The sequence below is a fragment of the Zootoca vivipara genome, chromosome W (assembly GCF_963506605.1).
Source record: "Zootoca vivipara chromosome W, rZooViv1.1, whole genome shotgun sequence".
Taxonomy (NCBI): domain Eukaryota; kingdom Metazoa; phylum Chordata; class Lepidosauria; order Squamata; family Lacertidae; genus Zootoca; species Zootoca vivipara.
Genome location: NC_083293.1, coordinates 2,742,411 through 2,770,344, shown reverse-complemented (window position 1 = coordinate 2,770,344; position 27,934 = coordinate 2,742,411). Strand labels below are relative to the sequence as shown.

At 52.6% G+C, this 27,934-nt stretch overlaps 1 protein-coding gene across 1 annotated transcript; it reads left to right on the top strand.

Moving 5' to 3' along the window:
* Positions 1-807: 807 nt before the first annotated feature.
* Positions 808-27,599, top strand: LOC118084226 (protein Shroom4; the record flags this gene model as incomplete). The annotated part of the gene is given in 9 exon segments (XM_060270082.1): positions 808-1,076; positions 9,310-11,434; positions 13,649-13,713; positions 16,382-17,023; positions 19,128-19,234; positions 20,174-20,435; positions 23,890-24,073; positions 24,403-24,678; positions 25,949-27,599. Coding segments are annotated over 9 exon segments (4,200 nt in total), but the record flags the coding sequence as incomplete, so codon positions are not given.
* Positions 27,600-27,934: the final 335 nt, after the last annotated feature.

Here is a 27,934-nt window from a genome sequence, read left to right as displayed (position 1 = left end):
AACAGTAGTGTTTGTAAAGCGCCACCTAACGGCATACAGCAGAACTACTGCCTCATCTAATTCTAGTTTTGCGCTAGACTCTGCTCATGCAGGAATCGGCCAAAACAAAAAATCTGTTATCATACGAAATATATTTAATATATTTTTTATTCTAATAGCATCTTGCGGACCCCTCTGGCATAGCTCGCGGACCCCTGGGGGTCCACGGACCACCTGTTGGGAACCACTGGCTTAGGGAGCTGGGTATGTTTAGCCTGGAGAAGAGAAGGTTAAGGGGTGATATGATAGCCATGTTCAAATATATGAAAGGATGTCATATGGAGGAGGGAGAAAGATTGTTTTCTGCTGCTCCAGAGAAGCGGACACGGAGCAATGGATTCAAACTTCAAGAAAGAAGATTCCACCTCAACATGAGGAAGAACTTCCTGACAGTAAGAGCTGTTCGGCAGTGGAATTTGCTACCAAGGAGTGTGGTGGAGTCTCCTTCTTTGGAGGTCTTTAAGCAGAGGCTTGACAGCCATATGTCAAGAATGCTTTGATGGTGTTTCCTGCTTGGCAGGGAGTTGGACTGGATGGCCCTTGTGGTCTCTTCCAACTCTATGATTCTATGATTCTATCTTCTGTCCTTGCTATCTTGCCACCTGAAGTGGCCACCTCACCTTGCCTCAAGTTTGGGCCGGCCCTGCCTACACGAAGGCCTGATGGGCGGGCGGATGTTTTCTTCCCCAAGACTCCTGTTGCTCCACAGAGCCAGGAAGCCCCTTTGCCGTTCCTTCGCATCGTTTGGGGCCTCCAACATGACCACTGCCTGCTCCACGGGCTCCCTTATCTCCCTGGACATCACTTCCTCACCGCTTCCTGGCTGGAAGGGGATGGGAATGGGTCTGGCTTGGGGCGTGCAGGAGGGGGACGGCGGCAGGAAACGCCTGCCCAGTAAGAAGCCCCTCCCTCTTGAGTAGGGATGGCTTCCATGTCCCGGCCCCTCAGCTGCTTATTCCCCACAGCTCCCAGCAGCGTGTGGGCTGGAGTTCTGGGGCTCGCCTTTGTCCTGCTGGACACACACTGCCCACAGACAGGTGAGTGTTCTGTGCCTGGCGTGCATGGGGCGATCCCATTTGCCACCCTCCTTCTGGAGGAGAAGGGGTGGGACGGATCCCCTAACCCAGGGGTCAGCAAACTTTTTCAGCAGGGGGCCGGTCCACTGTCCCTCAGACCTTGTGGGGGGGCCGGACTATATTTTGGGGAAAAAATATGAACGAATTCCTATGCCCCACAAATAACCCAGAGATGCATTTTAAATATAAGGACACATTCAACTCATGAAAAGCACCAGGCAGGCCCCACAAATAACCCAGAGATGCATTTTAAATAAAAGGACACATTCTACTCATGTAAAAACATGCTGATTCCCGGACCGTCTGCGGGCCGGATTTAGAAGGCAATTGGGCCGCATCCGGCCCCCGGGCCTTAGTTTGGGAGCCCCTGCCCTAACCTAATTGGGGTGGGTGAAGACACGCTTGCTGCCAGGCATGCTGTGTTGCTTTTCTCTGGGGTCTGCAGGCACCTGTTGGCAACTGCCAACAGCATCTTAGGCTTAGGGAGCTGGGTATGTTTAGCCCGGAGAAGAGAAGGTTAAGGGGTGATATGATAGCCATGTTCAAATATATATGGAAGAGGGTGAAAGGTTGTTTTCTGCTGCTCCAGAGAAGCGGACACGGAGCAATGGATTCAAACTTCAAGAAAGAAGATTCCACCTCAACATGAGGAAGAACTTCCTGACAGTAAGAGCTGTTCGGCAGTGGAATTTGCTACCAAGGAGTGTGGTGGAGTCTCCTTCTTTGGAGGTCTTTAAGCAGAGGCAAGAATGCTTTGATGGTGTTTCCTGCTTGGCAGGGGGTTGGACTGGATGGCCCTTGTGGTCTCTTCCAACTCTATGATTCTATGATTCTATTCTATGATTCTATCTGCAGGTAGCACTGGGAGAGGCTCCTATCTGAAACCCTGGAGAGCAATTGCTGCCAGTCAGTGTAGGTGGTACTGACCTGGATGGGAGAAGACAGGGCTGGCCATCCCATGAGGGCAGCTGAGGCAATGGGCCACGGGGGATCCCAATCTTTCTTCCTCCCACCTTGTTCCTGACGTGGATCTTCCCTGGCGTGGAGCAGGGGATAACAATTTTTTTTATTTGCCTCGGGTGCCAAAATGTCTCGGGCAAGCCCTGGCTCTGCCTGTGGGGGCTACCTATGTTCCATTAGGGAAAGCTCCTATCCTGACATTTTCCGGTGCCTGAACAAGGCTGAGTCACCACCACCCTGCCCCCCAAATGAAATCTTGAGGGTGTGTGTACTGCAAGCTCTTCCCAGGTCCGATGTGTGAAAAGGGGGGACGGGAGGGGGGGGGGCTGCTGCAGCTGTATAAGGCAAGGGCAAAGGCATGGAAGCTTTCCTCCCTCTGAAGGTCTCCTTCCTTTCCCAACCCTCCCTCCTGTGTCTTTTGGGTTTTTTAAAGGAGCTACATCACTTTAGAAGAAAGGAGATTCCAACTAAACATCAACTTTCTGACAGCAAGAGCTGTTTGAGAGGGGGGATGGAAGGTGGTGGCCTCTCCTTCCTTGGAGGTTTTTAAGCAGAGCTTGGATGGACATCTGTCCGGGATGCTTGAGCCGAGATTCCTGCATTGCAGGGGGTTAGACTAGATGACCCTTGGGGGTACCTTTCAGCCCTACAATTCTTTGATTAAATTGGCTCTTCCAACAGACAGGAAACATTGCGTAGGCATCTTTCTGAACCATCCTCTCCCTCCCACAGTCATTATACTCTTTTTTTAATTTTTTTTTAAAAAATAAACTTTATTGAATCACTTTAAAAACAGTACAATAAAAAAATCCATACATTGTCTTCCCACTTTTGTTACATAAATCAAAATTTCGTATATAAATAAAACCCACTTCCAAACTTTAACCCATCGCTTAACTCTTAAATTCTTTCCTTCCTTGCGTTACCATTATTCTGAAGAATCTTTTTATACATGTCTTTCTTATCCCATTTCCTTTATAAATCCCCTGTGATCCTTTAAGCTAAGCAAACCACTAATTCTGTTTTTATATTTTTCTTCCTGAAATAATCATCAACATATTCCCATTTTTTAATTAATCTTTGTTTCGAGACATTTCTTATTGCGGCAGTCATTCTATCCAAATTCATGAACTCCACCAGTTTTATCTGCCATTCTGCTACATTAGGTGCCTCTCCTTTTTTCCATTTTTGACCTATGAGCACTCTTGCTGCTGCTCAACCATAAAGAAAAATGTTCTTCCGGTAGAAGACTTAATAGAAAATATTCTGGTTTTTTTTGAAAGGTAACCCTTACCATCTTTTTCAGTTCTTCATAAACTTCTCCCCAAAATTTGTTAATTTTTTCACAACCCCACCAGCAATGTATATAATCTCCTATTTTACTATGGCATTTCCAACAATTTTTATCTCCACTCTTATATATTTTAGCGATCTTGTTTGGTGTGAGTCATTATACTCTTGAGAAGCAGCCTTTCCAAAGTTATAGGTTTTCACAGAGAAAATGCCAGGGCAAAAAGCAAGCAAGCAAGCAAAGTTATAGGAATCTCTCCATCCCCGGAGAGGGGGCTCTGCAGGGGGTGGCAGCTACACACAAAGGCTCCCAGCTCCCAATCTCTGCATGGCATCCCCCCACCCGCCCCCATGCTGCCTGCCAGAACGAGCTCTTGCTTAATTCTGGCCAACCTCCAGACCCGCCTAACAGCACATTTTGTATAAATTTTGCATGTAGGTTGGCAGTTGGGGGGCATGCGCCTTGAGATGGCTTTGGGTGTGGGAGAGAAGAGACAGAAGTGTTTGAGTGGGTGAGAAAAAGATGGAGAGAGAGAGAGAAAGAAAGAAAGAAAGAAAGAAAGAGTGAGTATCTTAGACTCCTAGAATTGTAGAGTCAGAAGGGACCCCAGGAATCTCTAGCCAAACATCCCTGACACATGGCCACGCAACCTCTGCTTAAAAACCTCCAAGGAAGGAGAGCCCACCACCTCTCGTGAGAGACTGTTCCACTGCCGAACAACTCTTACTGTCAGAAAGGTCTCCCTAAATCAGGGGTCGCCAAACTAAGGCCCGGGGGCCGGATGCGGCCCAATCGCCTTCTAAATCCGGCCCACTTACGGTCCAGGAATCAGCATGTTTTTACATGACTAGAATGTGTCCTTTTATTTAAAATGGATCTCTGGGCTATTTGTGGGGCATAGGAATTCATTCATATTTTTTTTCAAAATACAGTCCGGCCCCCCACAAGGTCTGAGGGACAGTGGACCGGCCCCCTGCTGAAAAAGTTTGCTGACCCCTGCCCTAAATCCATGAGATCAGGTCCTGCCCTCCACAGCAGAAGAAAACAAGCTTGTCCCATCTTCCGTGGGACAGCCCTTCAGATATCTCCTCTCTATTTCCTCCCAATATCCTCGTTTCCAGGCTAAACATACCCAGCTCCTTCGACCACTCCTTATAAGGCTTGGTTTCCACACCCTTGATCTTCTTGGCCAGTCTCCTCTGCACACCTTCCAGCTTGTCCATATCCTTCTTAAGTGGTGGAGCCCAAAACTGGACACTGGACTCTAGGTGTGGTCTGACTAAGGCAAAATAGAGACTAGGACTTCCTTTGACCTGGGCACTCAACTTCTGGAAATGCAGCCTGGAGATTGCTGCTGCATCACTCATGTTCAGCTTCACTCATGTTCAGCTTGTGGTTCACCAAGACCCCTAGATCCTTTTCACGTGTACTACTGGCCAGCAAGCTGGTTCTGGAGGGCATCCTGAGCAAGTTTGCAGACGACACCAAATTGGGAGGGGTGGCTAATACCCCAGAGGACAGGATCACACTTCAAAATGACCTTAACAGATTAGACAACTGGGCCAAAGCAAACAAGATGAATTTTAACAAGGAGAAATGTAAAGTACTACACTTGGGCAGAAAAAATGAAAGGCACAAATACAGGATGGGTGACACCTGGCTTGAGAGCAGTACATGTGAAAAGGATCTAGGAGTCTTGGTAGACCACAAACTTGACATGAGTCAGCAGTGTGATGCAGCAGCTAAAAAAGCCAATGCAATTCTGGGCTGCATCAATAGGAGTTTAGCATCTAGATCTAGGGAAGTAATAGTACCACTGTATTCTGCTCTGGTCAGACCTCACCTGGAGTACTGTGTCCAGTTCTGGGCACCACAGTTCAAGAAGGATCCTGACAAGCTGGAACGTGTCCAGAAGAGGGCAACCAAAATGGTCAAAGGCCTGGAAACGATGCCTTATGAGGAACGGCTTAGGGAGCTGGGTATGTTTAGCCTGGAGAAGAGAAGGTGAAGGGGTGATATGATAGCCATGTTCAAATATATGAAAGGATGTCATATGGAGGAGGGAGAAAGATTGTTTTCTGCTGCTCCAGAGAAGCGGACACGGAGCAATGGATTCAAACTTCAAGAAAGAAGATTCCACCTCAACATTAGGAAGAACTTCCTGACAGTAAGAGCTGTTCGGCAGTGGCATTTGCTTCCAAGGAGTGTGGTGGAGTCTCCTTCTTTGGAGGTCTTTAAGCAGAGGCTTGACAGCCATATGTCAAGAATGCTTTGATGGTGTTTCCTGCTTGGCAGGGGGTTGGACTGGAGTTCAACAGCAGTTGCGATACCCTGCTTACTAGTTGCGATACCCTGCTGCCACCTCCACACCCACCCACTGCTTGCTCATGGGTTGGGCTCTGGAGTTGCTCCTGTGGCACAACCATCCTTGCTTGGGTGTGGGACATGGCAGTGGCTTTGTGCTGAAGCTCTCCAGCCTGGCATTTCCCCCCCCCCCCCAATCCCTCAGATGCTTTTTTTTTTTTGGTTTGAGCTCATCTTCCTTCAGGAAGGGAGGTGGCTTGGGACCTATCCTGGCTGCCAGCAGGGAGGAGGTAATGAGTTGCAGGCCTCTTGCCTGAGTAAAAGGGGGCAGGATTGCTAACGCCCTCCAGGCTGGAGTGGGGAGGGGTGCACAAGCTGCCAAAAGGCTGGGTTTTGCCGTTTCTGAATTTTCTGACGCGCTGTCAGGGCCTGCCCAAGACATTTTGGCAAAAAAAACCACACCCATGCTCAGGCATGGTGTTGAGGACTCCTAGACTGCTGGTGTTGGGGGACTTAGAATCATAGAATCATAGAGTTCGAAGAGACCACAAGGGCCATCCATTCCAACCCCCTGCCAAGCAGGAAACACCATCAAAGCATTCTTGACAGATGGCTGTCAAGCCTCTGCTTAAAGACCTCCAAAGAAGGAGACTCCACCACACTCCTTGGTAGCAAATTCCGCTGCCGAACTGCTCTTACTGTCAGGAAGTTCTTCCTAATGTTTAGGTGGAATCTTCAACATCCGTACCAAAGCAGTTGGCTCTGCGGTCACTTGGGACTTCATGGCTGCCATGACAACCATGGGGCTGCCCCAACATGTCATTGGCAGGAAGAAGGTGATCTGAAATTGGGGGACGTTGACATCCATCCCATGTCATAGATCACTTCCTGTTGAAGTCTAGGCTTTCAGCACCTTTCCCCCTCTGCAGAGGTGGTGGATGGATGAGGGTGGTCTGCCCTCGGAAGCTGATGGATCTAATAGGTTTCCAGACAGCTCTGGTGAGAGAGTGGGTCTAAACCACTGAGCCTCTGGGGCTTGCCATCAGAAGGCTGGCGGTTCAAATCCGCAGTTCGAAAGCACACCAGTGCAAGTAGATAAATAGGTACCCCTGCGGCGGGAAGGCAAACGCCGTTTTCGTGTGCTCCGGTTTCCGTTGGTCCCGTTGTGCCAGAAGCAGTTTAGTCATGCTTGCCACATGAGCCGGAAAGCTGTCTGTGGACAAACGCCAGCTCCTTCGGCCTGAAAAGCGAGATGAGCGCCACGCCCCGTAGTCGCCTTTGACTGGACTTAACCGTCCAGGGGTCCTTTACCTTCTTTACCTTTTAGACAGCTCTGGGGGACTTTCTGGCTGATATGACTGATGTTCTGGCTGACTTGTGGAACATCTGGGTGACTTGGCCCATTGACACAATCACCCCTGAAACTCTCTCAGTTTGTTTCCTCCCTGGGTGACAGCTGGAACGTGATTGGAGGAAAACTCTAGTAGACTGTCTGGCAAAGCTTTTCTGGGTCTTACAGTCTGATGGATCTAACAGTAGCTCACTGTGATTGGGTTGCAAAGCATCGGATAAAACCGTTTACATCTGCCAGGATCTTGACGCCACTGTTAACAGCAGATGGATCTCAAGGGGCGTCCAGAGCACAGTCTCGTCCTGTTGTGTTGGATGAGTTTCCGTTAGTAAGGCTCCAAGACCTGGACAAGGTGCTGGGATTGGTCAGGGCACTCACTCGCACTCTGGACCCTTTCCCCTCCTGGCTGATAGAAACTAGCAGGGGAGGGACAGCTGGCTGGGCCAGGGAGGTGGTTAATAACCGAGAGGAGGTGGTCCCTGCCCGCTTCGAGGAGGCAGTGGTGAAACCACTCAGGCAAGAAATCCTCCCTGGATTTGAAAATGCTAACTACTGGCTACTTAGAATCATAGAATGATAGAGTTGGAAGAGACCACAAGGGCCATCCAGTCCAACCCCCTGCCAAGCAGGAAACACCATCAAAGCATTCTTGACATATGGCTGTCAAGTCTCTGCTTAAAGACCTCCAAAGAAGGAGACTCCACCACACTCCTTGGTAGCAAATTCCACTGCCGAACAGCTCTTACTGTCAGGAAGTTCTTCCTAATGTTTAGGTGGAAGCTTCTTTCTTGAAGTTTGAATCCATTGTTCCGTGTCCGCTTCTCTGGAGCAGCAGAAAACAATCTTTCTCCCTCCTCCATATGACATCCTTTCATATATTTGAACATGGCTATCATATCACCCCTTCACCTTCTCTTCTCCAGGCTAAACATACCCAGCTCCCTAAGCCGTTCCTCATAAGGCATCGTTTCCAGGCCTTTGACCATTTTGGTTGCCCTCCTCTGGACACGTTCCAATTTGTCAGTATCCTTTGTCAGACTTTCCAGTCTCCCCTTCTTGGGCAAAGTTCTTGGGAGGAAACCAATTTTCTCGATTCGTTTCAATGGAGGGTTTTGGTTGTGGTTTTTTGTTACGTATTTTGTGTTCCCATTTTGTTGTGAGCCACCCTGTGATCTTCAAGTGAATAAATGTAATAATTAAATAAATGAGCAGTATGGAAATATTCTTAGAAATGAATAAGAAAGGGACTTGGCAACAGGTACTTTTGCCTAGAACCTCCTAATGAGGGATTCCCCCAGGGTGGATTTAAATCAAACTGATTTAAATCACGATTTAAATCACTAGTCAGTAAGGCTTGATTTAAATCATAGTTTTCTACATAAAGACTAATCCTTGCTGGTATAACTTGAATATGCTGGTAGATTAAGATTTTTAGAATAACAACTTTTCATATTAGTTTTTTTATCCCCAGTTTAATAGGTTAATCATTCATACTGTATTTGGACAACTTTTCTGTTGTACTTAGGAAGGAGAAAAATAATCATTACCTTAATAATAACAATTTAAATAGATTTATTCAACTGAAACAATAACATTACAGCATATGTTATTTGCTTAAACAAACCCACGTTTGTTAAGTAATTTGGCTGAACAAGAACAATATATATATATATATATTAAGAAACTTAGACTGTCAGCCCAGCCTACACATGAAAAACTTAAATACTGTCCACTCCAAACAATCAGAAAAATATTGTTTCTATTCTATTCACTGAACCTCTTGAAACTTAGCACTGAAGGGGTTGATTCTGTATTCATAGGTTTGTAGAACAATAGGATTAAGGTCTTTTTCTCAACTCTGTTCATGTTATAACATTTTTGCTGTGAAGAAGAGGCATGTGATCTCTGTTGAGTCAAATTCAGTTTTGAGAACTGCAAAAGTAAACCAAGCATCTGTGATAATATCTTGCAGGCAGAGAAACTGCCCAATAATCTTACAAAAACCTCTGGAAGAGCATGACATTGTGAATGGATTAATGGAATTCATTTACCCCCCAAAATTAAACATATATACAACCTTATTCTACATAATTAAAAAACTAATCTTCATTTCATGATGGAATAACCTTTGGGTGGTAATATATTTTCCTCAAAAAGCATTTTATTTTAAAAAAATCCAATTTAAATCAAAAAAATCCTATTTAAATTAAAAAAAATCTGATTTTTTTGATTTTTTTTTAAAAAATCATTGATTTTTATCCACCCTGGATTCCCCCCTCTCCCCGCAGTGACCTTCCCTTGCCCTGGAACCCCCTCGCTCGCCACTGCAGCACAGACAAGATTAGCTCCCTCGGGAGCATGGAAAGCCTGGACCAGGGTGGGCAGACCTTCTACGAGGGCAGCCTCTCTCCCATCGACCAGACCATGTACCACAACAAGCGGGACTCTGCCTACAGCTCCTTCTCGGCCAGCTCCAACGCCTCTGACTCCGCCCTGCGGTCCGAGGACGGCGGTGTCCCTGAAGGCCTCCCACCGGACCCCCGCTACCTGCAGACCAGTGGGGAAGCTGCGGCGGCAGTGGTGGGACTACACGCCTTGCCCAGCCGGCCTGCCCCCAGTGCCAGGACAGCCCCCCCCCCCTGCCCTCAGGACAGTCCCTTCCTCAGAGCTGTCGTGTCCGCCCCTCCCCAGCCACCAGTGAGGCAGGACAGCCTGCGAGCCTGTAACCCACCCCCAACCGATGCAGGCGGCCATAGGAAGGACTCCCCCCACCACCTCAAGGCCCGCTGGACCTCAGACACGCTCCTTTCTGTACAAGGCAGGGACCCCGAGTTGGGCAAGGAGTCGCCCACAGAGCATTACTACCTGCTGAGTTCTCATGCCGACCAGCCCACCCCCATGGAGAAGGAAGCCCAGAGGGCCAGCTCCCTTCTGGGTGAGGAGAGCAGTGGGGAGCACCCCTTGGGCAGCCAGGACCCCTTCATGACCAAGCCAGGCACCCCCGAGGGTGCCTGCCCGCCCCACTGGAAGGCCTGCTGGGCTGGAGCACTGAGCCATCGTCGCAGTGCCCCAGAGCACCTACTGGCGGCCCAGCTGCAGGCTCTGAACGTCTCCTGCCCCCAGGAGGGCTCCCACTGGACTGTGTCTCCGCTGCACATGGAGCAAAGGAGCACCCCAGGGGCCCAGCAGAGTCAGGACTCCCCCAGAAAGGCGCAAAGCCCCCAGGCCCATTCCACAAGCAGCCGCTGCCACATGAGGCCAGAACGACCCAGGAGTGTCGAACTGGCATCCTCCCCGCTTCTGCAGCCCACTGGAGACGCCAGCACAGGCCTGAAGGAGGCGCCCAGCATGGAGGTATCAGCAGAGGCGGGGCAGGAGGGGGAAGGAAGCAGCGCGGGCACCAGGAAGGGGGGCTCGCCTCAGCACCGCTCGGCCCACATGCGCCGGCGCAGCAACCGCTTTGCCACCAACTTGCGGAACGAGATCCAGTGGCGCAAAGCGCAGCTGCAAAAGGCGAAGGGCTCTGCTCTGCTGCTGGAGGAGGCGGGGGAGCCCAGCCAGGAGGCGGGGGAGCCCCCCGGCAGCCCCCCTGCCCCTCCTTCCCTACCCCGCTCTCCTCCGCCTCCCTTGCCCAAGGGCCAGCCTCCTGGCTTGACTCAGCCTAGAGTGCTGCTTCCCAGGCACTGGGGCTCCGAGCTGAGTGTCCTTGCAGCGGACGGTGGTCTTCCCGGCCCCAGCAAGTGGAAGGTCCCTCTGCCACAGGGAGCTCCTTCGCCTGGAGGAAGTTGAGGGGGCCGCTGGCGGTGGTCACCAGAGCACAAGCTGCAGCCCCACCGTCAGAGCCAGCAGGTGGCTGGTTCTGGGAGCCCCTTGCCGCCCCCTGAGGACTCTGGCCTCCTGCCTTTCGCCGACCGGAGGAAGTTCTTCGAGGAGACTAGCAGACCCCTTTCCTCTGGGGGCTTCGGCTGCCAGAACAACAGGCCCGTGGGTGTACCCCTCCCCAGGGTGGTGGCCCAGGACTCCTTCCAGCCAGCCAGCTCCGAGCACAGGGACCAGCGCCGCCACTCTGCGGACCAGCCCTACAGGCTCCCGCAGCCCCCGCCACCCCACACCTACCAGGACTTCCTTCCAGAGGGGCCTGCCTTTTGCAAGCCATTGGCCCAGTGCGGGGGAGACTGTGATCGCTGGCGCCCCATTCCCTGCCCGCGTGCAGCCCGGGAAGCCTGTTGCTATGGGGATCGGTGCCCCGCAACTCATCACAGGAACATGCCGGCAGCACCTGGCCCCTGGGGGGCCCACCACTGCCACTCGCACGCCTGGAATCGCTGCAGCGACTGCTGCTGCTGCTGCCCAGCACAGCACAAGTTCTCGGAGGAGGGGAGACCGTGGCATGCGAGGAAGACCTTTCTAGCGGTAAGAGGGTGTGGGTGTGGGTGTGGTCTGTTGCAGGACTGGGAGAGAATGCGGCGAAGGTCCTGCTCATCCGACTAGGCAGCCTCCCAAAAAGGCTCACTGTGCAAGGAACAAGTCATAGAACCATAGAATGATTTGGAAGGGACTCTTGAGCGTAATCTAGTCCAACCCTTGGGAAGGCAGGAATCTCCACTCAGGCATCCATAGCAGATGGCCTTCCAGGGGCGTACCCAGGATCAAAATTAGGGAGGGGCAAGGGGCGGGAGGGGAGGGGCCACAGTGGGAATGTGGGCGGAGCTACGTTGCCTGCGCCGCCCAGCTCTTCCGAGGAGGCGGCCCCAGGCTCCCGCTCCCGGCGCGAAGCTCCAGAGGCGTGCGGGGAACGCGAGCCCATGGCTGCCTCCTCTGCGCCTCCCCGGTCTTCCGAGGAGGCGGCCCCAGACTCCCGTTCCCGGCGCGAAGCTCCAGAGGCGCGCAGGGAACACGAGCCTGTGGCTGCCTCCTCCACTTACGCTCCCCGCTCCCGCTTAGCGCTCCTCCGCTTACGCTCCCCGCGCGCCTCTGGAGCTTCGCGCCGGGAGCGGGAGCCTGGGGCTGCCACGCCTGCGCCCCTCAGCCTTTTGCTTCTAGGGGGGGGGCAATTGCCCCCTCCTGCCCCCCCTGCCTACGCCCATGTGGCCTTCCAATCTCTCCTAAGAGATCGCCCAAGGGAATCTCTTCCACTGTCAAAGGGCTCTTACTGGCAGAAAGTTTTTCCTGAAGTTTAGTTGGAATCTCCTTTCTTGCAACTTAAAGCCATAGGTTTGGGCCCTATCCTCGAGCAGGAGAGGTTTGGATACCTCCTCTTTTCCAGCCTAACATCCCCAGTTCCTTCAAGGGCTCCTCATAAGGCTTGGTTTCCAGACCCTTGACCATCTCGGCTGCCTTCCTCTGCACACGCTCCAGCTAGTCAATAACCTTAAATTGTGGCACCCAAAACTGGACACAGGTCTCTAGGTGGTTTCCCTCCAAAGGCAGAATAAAGTGGTGCTTTTACCCTACACTTCTATGATTCTATCTGTATGCTTTAGTTGAGATTCCTGCAGTTGCAGGGGATTGGATTAGATGACCCTTCCAACGCTATGATTATATTATATGGACACTGTACATGTGAAAAGGATATTAGGGTCTTAGAAGACCACAAACTTCATGTGAGTCAGGCATCCCCAAACTTCGGCCCTCCAGATGTTTTGGACTACAATTCCCATCTTCCCCGGCCACTGGTCCTGTTAGCTAGGGATCATGGGAGTTGTAGGCCAAAACATCTGGAGGGCCATAGTTTGGGGATGCCTGATGTGAGTCAACAGAGCAGCAGCACAAAATAAAAATAAGAAATAAAAGCTAATGCTAGTCTAGGCTGCATCAACAGAAGTCTCATGTCAAGGTGAAGGGCAGTCATAGGACTACTACCTTGGTCAGCCATTCCAAGGAGAGTCTTCATCATTGCCTGGTGCATGGGCGTAGGCAGGGGGGCAGGAGGGGGCAATTGCCCCCCTAGAAGTAGGGCCGCTGGCCAGCCTGCCCCGCTGCCCACCCGGTGCCGTCTCCCTTCTCCCTGGCTGGCTGTGGGGCGGGCGGAGGGAAAGCCCCAGAGCCGCGCAAAGCGTTTGGCTGGCTTTCCCTCCGCCCGCCCCACAGCCAGCAAGGGAGAAGGGAGACGTCCCTTCTAGCCGGCTGGCTGTGGGGCGGGCGGAGGGAAAGCCAGCCAAACGCTTTGCGCGGCTCTGGGGCTTTCCCTCCACCTGCCCCGGCGATTGCAGAGGGGGAGGAGGGGATCAGAGCAGCCCGATTTCGGGCTGATCCTGGCTCCCCCTCGCCCCTGCCGATCGCGGAGGGGGAGGAGGGAGTCGGAGCAGCCCGATTTCGGGCTGATCCTGGCTCCCCCTCGCCCCTGCCGATCACGGAGGGGGAGGAGGGAGTCGGAGCAGCCCGAAATTGGGCTGCTCCGATCCCCTCCTCCCCCTCCGCAATCGCCGGGGCGAGGGGAAGGGGAAAGCTGGCAAGGGAGAAGGGAGCTTTCCTTGCCCCGCTGTGGCCCCTCCCCTGCCCCTTGGCCCCGCCCCTTGCCCCCCCTGATTTTCATCCTGGCTACGCCCCTGGTTGCCTTACCTTGCTTCATGGGTGGGTTGGCCCTTCCCCGCCTCCCCCCTCAGCCTCTGTTCCTTTTTTTTCCAGGACTTTTCCGTGGGTGATTGGGAGCCCCCTGCACCCAGAAGGAAGACGACGAGCCCATCAATGAGGTAGGCAGGTGGTGCCTGGAGTTGGCAAGGAACGCTTGATGTTGGTGCCCACAGGTGGGTGGGGTGGGGTAGCAGGAAAAACGGCAATGTGGGACAGCAGTTCCTTTTTTTTCCAAATAATTTTTATTGAAGATTTTCAATTTAAACATTATTCACATCATCATAACATAATCTATTAACCTCAGAAACAATAAAGAAAAAGAGCACAAGAAAAAAGGAAAAAAAGAAAAAGACAAAAATAGCAAAAAAGGAAAAAAAGGAAAAAAATTCTTTAAATCTTATCCAATATTCACTGACATAACTTCAGCTTCCCCGTCCCTCCCTCCCCGAGTTCATTTTACACCCCACTTCAGCAATTTTCTCATATCAAGTACAATTCATAATATTAATTATCACTTAACCAATTATTTTAATCATACATAAAATTTTATCCAAAAAATATTCAATCAAATCTCTAAACTAAACCCCTTAGCCTGTAATTTCCCTAAAAAATATTCCCGAATTTTTACTTACTAAAATCACTATTTAATTTATTAAAACATTTTTTAAACTCCCCCCTCCTTCCCCTGATTGGCGGTTTCCTGCAAACTTTGGCCAGCTCCTTTTAACAATCCGTTTCCAAACCATTTTAGACATCCTGTATTAAAATTCTTTTTTTTTTCACCCCACTCCATCCCTTGCCCACTCCATACCCCCTCCCTCTTTCCACTTTTCCTTCTGTTGTACAACTCTCTTTCTCCGCCTCTTTCCCAACTTTCTTCTCGTGGGACAGCAGTTTCTGATCCACTGGACACCCCCAGGTGTCTGTGAGGTGCTCCTGCCGGGGGGGGGGGGGCCCTCCTCGCAAGATGCCAGGCCCTTCTCTGTCATCGGCACCCACCCCAAGCTGCATGAGGCTCTGAGGCTGGCATTGCTCTTGTTGGCTGGAGCATTAGGAGAGCCATTCCTTCCCACCTCTGCTGAGCCCTGTGTGTTTGCTGCTGGGGCTGGACCCAGTCCATCTTGCTCTGGGGAAGAGGCGCCACTTCCTCGTGGCACCCTTGGCATTCACCACAACCAAGATCAATGAGGGCCTTTCTTTGAAGGCCCAGCACCACCCACCAGTAATCTTGGCAGGGATGGGAATGGGAAAACTGAGCGTCGAAACCACCACAGACAGGAATGTCGCACATGAACAAGGGTTTGCAACCCAGGAAGGTGGGAGAGAGCAACTCACCCTTGCTGGCCTTTTGGAATCCCACTCCCTGTCAGAAGCTTCTTCCCGAGATGCTGAGGCAGAACTTGTGTTAACACAAGGGATGGGGTGTGTGTATGTGGGGGGTTGTCTTTCCTAGTGCCATTCTGTGGTTCGCCTCAGGTGTCATAGAATCATAGAATCATAGAGTTGGAAGAGACCCCAAGGGCCATCCAGTCCAACCCCCTGCCAAGCAGGAAACACCACCAAAGCATTCTTGACAGATGGCTGTCAAGCCTCTGCTTAAAGACCTCCAAAGAAGGAGACTCCACCACACTCCGTCAGAATGCCTTGGGCTGGTTCTGTCTGCAGGGGCTGCTGCCACTCACTTCCCGATTTTCCAGGGAGAGTCCCGGAATGATGGAAGCCGTCCCAGTTTCCGATTTGATCTTGGAATGTCCTTCTTTTCTTTTTTTCCTCCCCTCCACGTCTCGGAGAACAATTAAAAGTGGTGTCTGTGTGTAGGGGCCAAAACAGAGTCCTGTTTATCCTGAAAATAAAATCCCAGCGCCAAATGAAGGAAATGGTGAAGCTGGCATACGAAGCCCTTCCTGTAGTTTTAAGGAAAATATCAACAATCCATTTGCTTCAGCAGCAGCCATTTCTTAAGAAAGGCATCATGCGTTTATTCCTTTATTGTAAATAGCCTGCTCAGAAGTATTCAGTGTAGGTTCAGCGCAGGGGCGTACCCAGGATCAAAACTAGGGGGGGGGGGCAAGGCACGGGAGGGGAGGGGCCACAAAGTGGGAACGTGGGCGGGGCTACAGAGAACGATGATGATGGTGATGATGACGTAAGAATAAAAATGAAAATAATAAAAATAACTTATCCTTGCAGCGCCTGGCTCTCCTTCTAGATCCCTGAAGGCCGCAGGTGAACCATGCGGTGGAGGGAGGCCGAGGGCAGGCGCCCTGGAGCGCGGCCGCTGGCAACAACAGAGCCCTGCAGCGCCGACGGCCCCGCCAGCAAGCCCAGGGCAGAAGCAGCCGCGCTCCCTCCCAGCTCCTGCCGAGCTCCCAAGGAGCGCAGCAGCATCGGTGGCGCACCTGGCGGCCGCGGGGAAACCATGCGGTGGAGGGAGGCCAAGGGCAGGCTGTAGCGCGGAGCTCGGCCACCTCTTGGGGAGCTAGAGGGCACGGCACGGCGGGCAGGCACGCCGAACTCGCACTCCGCCGGGCTGTCCTCCGCCTCTGCCCACCAGCCCCGTCGGCCCTGCTTCTAGGGGGGCAGCTGCCCCCCCGCCCCGCGCTGGGTACGCCCATGGTTCAGCGGAGAGGTTTTAATTTGGCTCAAGGTGGAAGATGCATACTGTACGTGTATATGACTTCTGTGGGAGATCAAACACAGGGCAAGCTTCCTGGTGGGGAATGGGATGTCCCTATTTTCGCCAGAGAAATGTTGCCGCAGGTTGCTCTTCTTTCACTCTCCTTGCAGTGAACTCGCACAACACAAGGTGGGCTTTGCCAGGCTCAGCCCCTTCTGGACCTGCTCGGAGGCCTCCGAGGCAGAATCGCACCCTCCCTGCCTCACCTGGGACAGCAAGAGGCCTGGGCGAGCAGCAGAGAACCCGGACCACAAAGAGGACCCTGCCAGCCCTCACAGACACCCCCTGCGCGAAAGGGCCTACTCAGAGAGCCACCTCTGCGCAGAGCAGGCTGGTGCTTCCAGGAGGGAGAGGCGAGAAGCACCCCTGGCCAAGCTGGAGGAGGAGACCCGGCTGGACTCTCCCCGGGCCGCCAAGCAAAAGGGCCCGCCCCCTCCACGGCCCCCACCACCACCAAACTGGGAGAAATACCGCCCCCGTCGTGCCTCCCACAGCCACCTGCTTCCCCCCAAGGCTGGCCCCCACCCCCACCCCCACCTGGAAGAAGCCTGTGCCTACAGCCAGAGCAGCAGTGAGGTGGCACGGCAGAGGTCTCAGAGCCTGCCTCTGGAGCAGCTGTGGGGGGAGGCCAGCCAGCAGCTCAGCCCCAGGCCTCAGGAAGTCCCCCACTCCCCCTATCATTACGACAGTTCACCACGCCGGACCCCAGAGTGGGCAGCGCCAGATGGGAGCAGCCAGAGTGGGTCATCCAGGCAAGTAGTGCATTGCTTCCTGCCTCTTGTGGCTCACAGGTTGCGGGCGTGGGATGGGGGGGTGGTCTGTACAGAGGGGCAGGGAAGTAGGGAAGGTGGCTTCAGGAGAGACTAGCTGGGCAGGAGAGAGCAGGATCAGTGGTGGAGGTTTCTATGCAGAGGTTGGATGGCCATCTGGTCTTGGATGCTTTAGCTGAGATTCCTGCCTTGCAGGGGGTTGGACTAGATGACCCTTGACAGTCAGTCTGTGCCGCCTTTTAAGCTTAGCCTGAACCCATCCAGCGTGTACCAAGAGGCTTTACAGTGAGTGGACTTGTTGGGATGGGGGCAGAAAGCAGCAGGAGGGTCAGAATGTGGTGCAGAAGAGGAAGAATCTCATGGCAAATCATGGGCGTAGGCAGGGGGGCAGGAGGGGGCAATTGCCCCCCCAGAAGCAAAAGGCTAAGGGGCGCAGCGTGGCAGCCCCAGGCTCCCGCTCCCAGCGCGAAGCTCCAGAGGCGCGCAGGGAGCGTAAGCGGAGGAGCGCTAAGCGGGAGCGGGGAGCGTAAGTGGAGGAGGCAGCCACAGGCTCGCGTTCCCTGCGCGCCTCTGGAGCTTCGCGCCGGGAATGGGAGCTTGGGGCCGCCTCCTCGGAAGACCTGGGAGGTGCGCAGGAGGCAGCCATGGGCTCGCGTTCCCCGCACGCCTCTGGAGCTCCGCTCCCGGTGCGTGGGGCCGCCTCCTCGGAAGAGCTGGGCGAGTGCAGGCCACGTAGCCCCGCCCACATCCCCACTGTGGCCCCTCCCCTCCCGCCCCTTGCCCTCGCCCCTTGCCCCCCCTAATTTTGATCCTGGGTACGCCCCTGTGGCAAGTAACTTCATGTGGGCTAGTAGTGTGGATGGGGACCCTGGTGGCAGGACTGGCCCAACTATGAGGTGGACGGAGACATCCGCCTCAGGTGGCAGCTGGAGAAGCAAGGTGATGTGGTGTGTGTCAGCTGCTGGTGAGATCTTGTGAAGTTTCGCCACTGCTGCCCCTTCTTCTCACATCTCTGAAGCTGCTGTGGGTGACGCTCGACCTGACCACTGCTGGAGAAATGGCATGCGTGAGATCTCGCCAGAAGTCGCTTCCTCTCCTCACTTCTCCCTGCCAAAGAAGCAAGAAGAGGCACCAGCTGTGTTCAGGTGACATCTTGTGGACCTCTCCCAAGATCTCGCCTGAACCCAGAAGCTGTGAGCAGGGGAGGGTGGATTCAAACCACAAGAAAGAAGATTCCACCTAAACATGAGGAAGAACTTCCTGACAGTAAGAGCTGTTCGGCAGTGGAATTTGCTGCCAAGGAGTGTGGTGGAGTCTCCTTCTTTGGAGGTTTTTAAGCAGAGGCTTGACAGGCATATGTCAAGAATGCTTTGATGGTGTTTCCTGCTTGGCAGGGGGTTGGACTGGATGGCCCTTGGGGTCTATTCCAACTCTATGTTGCCAGGCTCCAACTCTTATCATCTTGCCATCTTATCCAGAGGTCCAGTTCCACACAATATAGGGATCGGGGCTGTAGGTGCAGGAATTGGCAGGTGGATGGCTGGTGGTTAAGGGCAATAAGTTTAAAAAGAACAAAAAACGATTGTAGTATAAGGTTAATGGTAAGGAATGGAATGTGAATTAGAAATAATCAGGGAAATAATGCAGCAATAAGTGGAACCTTATGAACGGAGTGTAGGAAAGCAATTTTCAGAAAATTAGTATTAAATTTGTTTTCATGTGGCTGATTTGGTAAAAATTTGGAAAATCTACAAAAACGACTTAGGGGCACGTCCCCTTTGGCATTCACTCCCCTTAAATATGAAACAGGTGGCCATCCCTGAGGTCTTCCCGGCACCGAGACTTTCCTATTCCGAAAAGCCTCTGTGCTGGAATTACTTTTAAGGTGTTTTCTTGCTTGCTGTCCTGTGCACCTTCAGTAGCCTCAGCTTTTGTAGCTGGAGTCAGTCCGTCAGTCCGTCCAGCTTTTGTAGCTGGAGTCAGTCAATCCCTCCCAGGCCAGATAGAAAAAGGCAGAAAAACCACTGAGCTTGAAGCCATTTCAACCTGTCTTTAACCGGGTGTCTGGTTGGTTTTGTGCTTAAAGGCCTGCATGTTCCCTGGAGGAGGCAGCAACGCCCCCGTGGGAAAAGGGGAAGGACGGATCGCCCAGCAGGACCCCCGAGTCGGTGTCAGCCAGCCCCTCCAGCCTTGGTGAGTTCTGCTTCCCCTCTGCAGGTGTCCGTGCCTCTTTTTTCCCATCTCCGCCGCATCAAGCAGTTGGTCCCTTACCTCTCTCGCCCTGATCTGGCCACAGTGATCCATGCGACGATCACCTCCAGGCTTGACTATTGTAACTCGCTCTACGCGGGGCTGCCCTTAAAGCTGACCCAGAAACTCCAGCGGGTGCAGAATGCCGCGGCGAGGCTCCTTACAGGGTCCCGGCCGCGGGATCACATTCATCCAGTGCTTTACCAGCTGCACTGGCTCCCGGTGGAGTACAGGATCAGGTTTAAGGTGCTGGTTTTGACCTTTAAAGCCCTATGCGGCTTGGGACCCTCGTACCTACGGGACCGCCTCTTCTGGTATGCCCCACGGAGGACCTTAAGGTCCACAAACAACAATATTCTGGAGATCCTGAGCCATAAGGTGGCTAGATTGGCCTCTACTAGGGCCAGGGCCTTTTCAGTATTGGCCCCAACTTGGTGGAACGCTCTTTCCCAGGAGACCAGGGCCCTGTGGGATTTGTCATCTTTCCGCAGGGCCTGCAAGACAGAGCTGTTCCGCCTGGCCTTTGGGTTAGACTCAGCTTGACCCCTGTGTTTTTCCTCCCTCATGGCTTGGATTTATGGACTACTTGAAATGAGGCTGCACTTTAAATTTTAACACTGTATTTTAATCTGTATCTTAATTAATTGTTTTTATGTTTTCTTGTAATTCTGTTGCTGTCAGCCGCCCTGAGCCCGGTTTTTGACTGGGGAGGGCGGGGTATAAATAAAAATTTATTATTATTATTATTATTATTATTATTATTATTATTATTATTATTTATTATTATTATCTCTCCAGCAATGCTGCCGCCTGAAATGGTTTTTTTCCCCTCTCTCTCTCTCTCCCTCCCTCCCTCCCTCTCCCTCTCTCCCCCCTTCACAGCCTCCAAGGAGCTAGAGGGGGTTGAAGGAGATGCCTGCCACCCAGGTATGGTGGGTCCGGTGCCCCCCTTCCGCCTGAACTCAGAGGAGCTGATGAGGGATGTGGCAGGCAGGGACCGCTCCCTAGCCGGAGTGCTCAGCCCCACCTTGGGTCTGGTGACCGCAGCGGAAGTGATGGGCGACCTCTTCTCCCCCGGTGAGGGTGCTGTGTGGCAGGGGCACGGCTGGCCCCCTCAGGCTGGTGCTGTGGGACTCTCGGCGAGGTAGGCATACCAACTGCAATGGCACCCCCCCAAACTGTTGTTATGTAGGGCAGCAAGATCCGGGGGCCAGGGGGCTATGTGGGCCCTTGGCACAGAGCATCCTTCTCCGGCCAGGAGCCCACCTGGGCCCACCACCCAGCCTCATCCAGCATAGAGTCATAGAATGGTACAGTTGGAAGGGACTACGAGGGTCCAATGAGGAATCTTTTGCCCAACGTGGGCCTCGAACCCACGACCCTGAGATTAAGAGTCTCGTGCTCTAACCATCTGAGCAGTGGGCAGGAGCGGGTAATGGGAACTGAAGTCCATTAACATCTGGAGGACCACCAGAGTACTGTGTCCAGTTCTGGGCACCACAGTTCAAGAAGGAGACTGACAAGCTGGAACGTGTCCAGAGGAGGGCAACCAAAATGGTCAAAGGCCTGGAAACGATGCCTTATGAGGAACGGCTTAGGGAGCTGGGTATGTTTAGCCTGGAGAAGAGAAGGTGAAGGGGTGATATGATAGCCATGTTCAAATATATGGAAGGATGTCATATAGAAGAGAGTGAAAGGTTGTTTTCTGCTGCTCCAGAGAAGCGGACACGGCGCAATGGATTCAAACTACAAGAAAGAAGATTCCACCTAAACATTAGGAAGAACTTCCTGACAGTAAGAGCTGTTCGGCAGTGGAATTTGCTGCCAAGGAGTGTGGTGGAGTCTCCTTCTTTGGAGGTCTTTAAGCAGAGGCTTGACAGGCATATGTCAAGAATGCACTGATGGTGTTTCCTGCTTGGCAGGGGGTTGGACTGGATGGCCCTTGTGGTCTCTTCCAACTCTATGATTCTATGATTCAGGTGGGGGAAGGATGGCTCTGAGCCTTGAGGAAGGACCAGGGCGTGGGGGAAGGGACCCCTGACCATTAGGTCCAGTCGTGACCGACTCTGGGGTTGCGGCGCTCATCTCGCATTATTGGCCGAGGGAGCCGGCGTACAGCTTCCGGGTCATGTGGCCAGCATGACAAAGCCGCTTCTGGCGAACCAGAGCAGCGCACAGAAACACTGTTTACCTTCCCGCTTGGAGCGATACCTATTTATCTACTTGCATTTTGACGTGCTTTCGAACTGCTAGGTGGGCAGGAGCTGGGACCGAGCAACGGGAGCTCACCCCGTCGCGAGGATTCGAACCGCCGACCTTCTGATCGGCAAGCCCTAGGCTCTGTGGTTTAACCCACAGCGCCACCGTGTCCCTGGGCGTGAGAAAAAGGGAGCTGCCTCACTTAGTGGGCATTTGAAAGTGGGCATGGGGTACCCACATTCAGAGCCCCACTGAGTGACGCAGCTCCCACCTCACAGGGCTGCCGTGAGGATCAGTTGTGGGAGGGGTAGAAAGTAGTGCAAACCACAATCAAAGAGTAGGATATGAATGTATAGGAACAAACTCAGCAACTAGGAACAGCCTCAGCCTCTGTGGGGGTGTGAGCCGGGGGTCTCCCTGGGGTCTCCCTCCTGCTGATGCACCTCCTGGGACCCCTCATGGCTGTCTGTGACTCCCCTTATTCCCCACCCCCACCACTGTTGCTGTTTTATTGTAAATATATTGAGAATTCATAGAATAATAGGATTTGTAGAGCTGGAAACTTGACATGAGTCAGCAGTGTGATGCAGCAGCTAAAAAAGCCAATGCAATTCTGGGCTGCATCAATAGGAGTATAGCGTCTAGATCGAGGGAAGTAATAGTACCACTGTATTCTGCTCTGGTCAGACCTCACCTGGAGTACTGTGTCCAGTTCTGGGCACCACAGTTCAAGAAGGATACTGACAAGCTGGAACGTGTCCAGAGGAGGGCAACCAAAATGGTCAAAGGCCTGGAAACGATGCCTTATGAGGAACGGCTTAGGGAGCTGGGTATGTTTAGCCTGGAGAAGAGAAGGTGAAGGGGTGATATGATAGCCATGTTCAAATATATAAAAGGATGTCATATAGAGGAGGGTGAAAGGTTGTTTTCTGCTGCTCCAGAGAAGTGGACACGGAGCAATGGATTCAAACTACAAGAAAGAAGCTTCCACCTAAACATTAGGAAGAACTTCCTGACAGTAAGAGCTGTTCGGCAGTGGAATTTGCTGCCAAGGAGCGTGGTGGAGTCTCCTTCTTTGGAGGTCTTTAAGCAGAGGCTTGACAGGCATATGTCAAGAATGCTTTGATGGTGTTTCCTGCTTGGCAGGGGGTTGGACTGGATGGCCCTTGGGGTCTCTTCCAACTCTACGATTCTATGGAAGGGGCTTACAGTGATACATGATATGTATGATATAATGCATGATACAACAAGAGCTTAAGGGCAGCGTATTTTTATACTGCTGTCAGCCATTAGCAGCATGACTTCTTTATATTTAAGATGGTGCTGATTTGTTACCATGACTTTGCTTGTCTGCCATTCACACACAACGCTCAAAGTTCTTCTCCTGAAAGATGTTCAGTTTTGCAGGTCTTGATGCCCCCCCCCCCCACTTCAACACGGCATCTCCTGCCCTTCCAGTATTTTTCATGTGTAGCGTCTTGCCACCAGTTTTATGTATACATTGATGCATAATCTTATTTGTATGCCACCTCTCCATAGTCCAAACCATGCTCAAGGCGGCTCACATTAAAAAAACACATAACTGCAACATAACATAGGTAGTCATAAGCAATAAATCAGGGGTCAGCAACCTAAGGCCCATGGGCCGGTAGCAGCCCACAAGGGTTTTCTAACTGGTCCATGGCGACCCCTGTTGCCCCCCCCCCCGCTGCCCACTCTTACCAGTGCAGTGCTGCACGGGGACTGACTTCTGGGTTGGTGGCGACCATGCACATGCGTACGGGTGCTCCTCTGACCTGGATGTGGGCCGGAAATCGCATGTGTGCACACGTGCGGGGCGGAGAAGTGCCTGTGCGCATGCATACATGCTATTTCTGGCACACTTCCGGGTCGGAGGAGGCCCAGAAATAGCGTGTGCTCACACTCATGGGCACTCCTCCGACGTTCTGGTCCATCCTCTGACAGACAGAGCGTTGACGTGCCCATCCTTCGATAAGGTTGCTGACCTCTGCAATAAATGAAACACCAAAAAATGGTTGTGTATTGTATAATGGTTGAACATTGTCCACATATATCATAACAAGCTCTAAAATAAAAACGCAGGAAATTAGTATCAACCACAGCAACAACACACTCCAACAAAACGCCCAAATGTTACCCCAGCCCAGGAGTCTTTTGGGCAGCCTCAGCTTTTGTAGCTGGAGTCAGTCCAGACACAGCTTTTGTAGCTGGAGTCAGTCCAGACACCGCCTTTCCAGGCCAGGTGGGAAAGACCTGCAAGGCAGGAGCAGGTTTTCCAAGACTCACAGCCAAGATGGTCATGTGAAGGCAGACAGTGTTGCCTTGGCCTCCTCTCCATTTTGGAGCCATCCCTCCCACAATGCTCTTTGTTGGTGTAGGCAACCCAGCCAGCCCGTCTCCCCAACCTGTGTGGGAGCTGCCAGCCCCAACTCCTCCGGCTCTGCCTACTATAACCTGTCGGCTGGCAAGGCTGAGCTACTGAACAAGATGAAGGAGTTGCCTGAGGGAGCTGGAGCCAGTTCGGAGGAGGAAGAGGTGGACCACGACCTGGCCAGGAAGAAGGTGAGCCGGTGGCAGGTGGGCTTTTTCACTTCAATTTCCAGGCCCTGCACAGCTGCTTGGGGATTAGTGGGCAGAATGGTCTAGGCTCTTTGAGTCCAACTTAGCCCCAGCAAGTGGCTCCTGTATTTTTTTGGGGTGGGGTGGTTGCTAGAAAAGTCGAGTTGGGAATTTGGACCATTTCTGTTCATCACTAGGACAGTATGTGCTTGCTGCAAAAGATAGGCCCCTTTGGCCTGATTCTGCCACAGCCAGGCTCTCCCCATGGCCTTCTGGCAATTGCCCCCGCCTAAATGCCCCCTCACCCCGACTGCAATCTCTCCCGCCTCCAGGTGCAGCTGATTGAGAGCATCAGTCGGAAGCTGGGGGTGCTGCAGGAGGCTCAGCGGGGCTTGCATGACGACATGAATGCCAATATGGTGCTGGGCAGAGAGGTGGAGAGCCACGTCAAGGGGGTCTGCAAGCCGCATGAATACGAGAAGTTCCGCCTCTTCGTCGGGGACCTGGAGAAGGTGGTCAACCTCCTCTTGTCCATCTCAGGGCGGCTGGCAAGGGTGGAGAATGCCCTCAGTAGCCTGGACCTGGATGCCACTGCGGAAGAGGAGAAGGTACAGGGCAGGTGGCAAACTCTGGAAATGCAGCTCTGAAAGGCCCCTCTCTCCTGTTTGGGAGCTCCAGTCTTATTCAACATCTTTATCAACGACTTGGATGATGGGCTTGAGGGCATCCTGAGCAAGTTTGCAGACAACACCAAATGGGGAGGGGCGGCTAATACCCCAGAGGGCAGGATCACACTTCAAAATGACCTTAACAGATTAGACAACTGGGCCAAAGCAAACAAGATGAATTTTAACAGGGAGAAATATAAAATACTACACTTGGGCAAAAAAAAATAAAAAAAAATGAAAGGCACAAATACAGGATGGGTGACACTTGGCTTGAGAGCAGTACATGTGAAAAGGATCTAGGAGTCTTGGTAGACCACAAACTTGAGTCAACATGAGTCAACAGTGTGATGCAGCAGCTATAAAAAAGCCAATGCAATTCTGGGCTGCATCAATAGGAGTATAGTGTCTAGATCGAGGGAAGTAATAGTACCACTGTATTCTGCTCTGGTCAGACCTCACCTGGAGTACTGTGTCCAGTTCTGGGCACCACAGTTCAAGAAGGATACTGACAAACTGGAACGTGTCCAGAGGAGGGCAACTAAAATGGTCAAAGGCCTGGAAACGATGCCTTATGAGGAACGGCTTAGGGAGCTGGGTATGTTTAGCCTGGAGAAGAGAAGGTTAAGGGGTGATATGATAGCCATGTTCAAATATATGAAAGGATGTCATATGGAGGAGGGAGAAAGATTGTTTTCTGCTGCTCCAGAGAAGCGGACACGGAGCAATGGATTCAAACTTCAAGAAAGAAGATTCCACCTAAACATTAGGAATAACTTCCTGACAGTAAGAACTGTTTGACAGTGGGATTTGCTGCCAAGGAGTGTGGTGGAGTCTCCTTCTTTGGAGGTCTTTAAGCAGAGGCTTGACAGCCATCTGTCATGAATGCTTTGATGGTGTTTCCTGCTTGGCAGGGGGTTGGACTGGATGGCCCTTGGGGTCTCTTCCAACTCTATGATTCTATGTTGGTCGCCTTCCTCAGCACCCAGAATTAGACACAGTATTCCAGGCGTGGTCTGGCCAAGGCAGGATAGAGTGGGACTATGACTTCCTTTGATCTGGACACTAGACTTCTGTTGATGCAGCCCGGAAGAGCGCTAGCTTTTTTTTTTTGCTGCTGCCCTACGCTGTTGTTGAGGGTGGGCATGTGCGCCTGTTCTTCCTGCTCTGAGTTTTGACAGCTCCTTCTCTCTTCTCCCTTCCCCAAATCAAGCTGGCCCTCCTGGAGAAGAAGCGGCACCTGATGGCACAGCTGGAGGATGCCAAGGAGCTGCAGGAGCACGTCTCCCGCCGGGAGCGCTTGGTCTTCGCCAGTGTCTCACGCTGCCTGCCGGTGGAGCAGCTGCAGGACTACCAGCACTTTGTGCGCATGAAGTCGGCACTCGTCGTTCAGCAGCGGCAGCTGGAGGACAAGATCAGACTGGGCGAGGAGCAGCTGCGCTGCCTGCGGGAGAGCCTACGCAGGGGACCCAGGGAGCACTAACCAAAGCCACCTGGGCTTTTCTGCACCGCAGGGGCCTGGGCTAGAGGACCCTCAGGGTCCTCTCCAACTGTACCAATTCCTATTCAGGCTAGCTTTGTGCTCACAGTGCCTTCTTGCTCTCAGGACAATTATTGTTGCCAAAGATTGCTATGCCAGATCACTGCATCCCCACAACCTCCTCTTCCATGGCTGGGGTTGGGGGCTCAACCAAAGTGTGCTTTGCTAGGAAGGCATTGACACCTGCTGCTCAGGAAGGCGAGGGAGGGGTTCCTGGAGCTCCACTGAGATGAGGACTCCCAGGGAGGCAGCCATCTTTCCATCTTTCTCCCCTCTGGAGCCACCAAGCACCCAGCCAAGGAAGCATGGGCGTAGGCAGGGGGGCAGGAGGGGGCAATTGCCCCCCCTAGAAGCAGGGCCGCTGGCCAGCCTGCCCCACTGCCCGCCCGGTGCCGTCTCCCTTCTCCCTGGCTGGCTGTGGGGCGGGCGGAGGGAACGCCAGGCAAACGCTTTGCGCCGCTCTGGGGCTTTCCCTCCACCTGCCCCGGCGATTGCAGAGGGGGAGGAGGGGATCGGAGCAGCCCGATTTCGGGCTGATCCTGGCTCCCCCTCGCCCCTGCCGATCGCGGAGGGGGAGGAGGGAGCCGGAGCAGCCCGATTTCGGGCTGATCCTGGCGCCCCCTCGCCCCTGCCGATCGTGGAGGGGGAGGAGGGAGTCGGAGCAGCCCGATTTCGGGCTGATCCTGGCGCCCCCTCGCCCCTGCCGTTCGAGGGGTGGGGTTACTGGGATGGGCCAACACAAACTTCAGCCACATCTCTCGAGGGCGACATCATGTCCTGCACCTCTCGCTGGTATGCTAAGCTTAGGACGTGTTGTGGTGGCTGCAGAGGAGTCTGTGCCCCTTCCCCTGCCCCCTGGAAGTGGCTTCTCTGCAAGTATACTAAATTCCATAATCCAGCCTATGGCTGACAAACCAGTTGACCTACAGCTTGCCTGGGTTCTTCAAGATGTGGATCCTTATATTACTCTACAGGTTGCTAAATTCCTAACAGCCGTCCTCTCGTACAAGAGACGGAGTGGAATGTTAGCAGATAATTTATAGTTATAAGAATTTTCTATAATGACATCAGATATTGATTTTAGCGTAGTGCCTAAATTTTTAATCATATTCTTAAACTTTTCTTTTTAATTGTTAATATTTGTCCTTGTGAGCTGTGAATTGTGTTATATTATTTGTGGCTTGAACGAGTCCGCTGTTTTATTTGATTTATTTTGTTGTGTTGTGTTTTATGATGGGCGTAAAGCCAAATAAACATCCTCCTCCTCCTCCTCCTCCTCCTCCTCCTTCTTCTCTGCAAGGGTGGGGGTTTTTGTGGGAGGGAGGATTCAAGCACAGAAACAGCCCCCCCCCCTACATGCTTCCCAGTTCCTTTTGTTCCATTTGCTTCCTTCCTCTCATTCCCCTCCCAGCACCTCGATCCAAAGTTTCTCTTGCCAAGTTCAAGGGCAGGAAAAAAAATCCTCGTCTTTCCCCATATCGAGATCTCTTGCTGGGGAGTTGCCATTTCGAGTTGTTTTGAGCTCTGCTCATTTCCTGCACAATCTTGTTGGGGAAAAGCCGAGGACCTGTTTGCAGATCCTCCCCCCTCCCTCCCTCTGAGTGTGTGTGTCCCCCTCATGGCCTGGGGAGCTGCAGCAAGCCCCTTGCTTTCTTGATC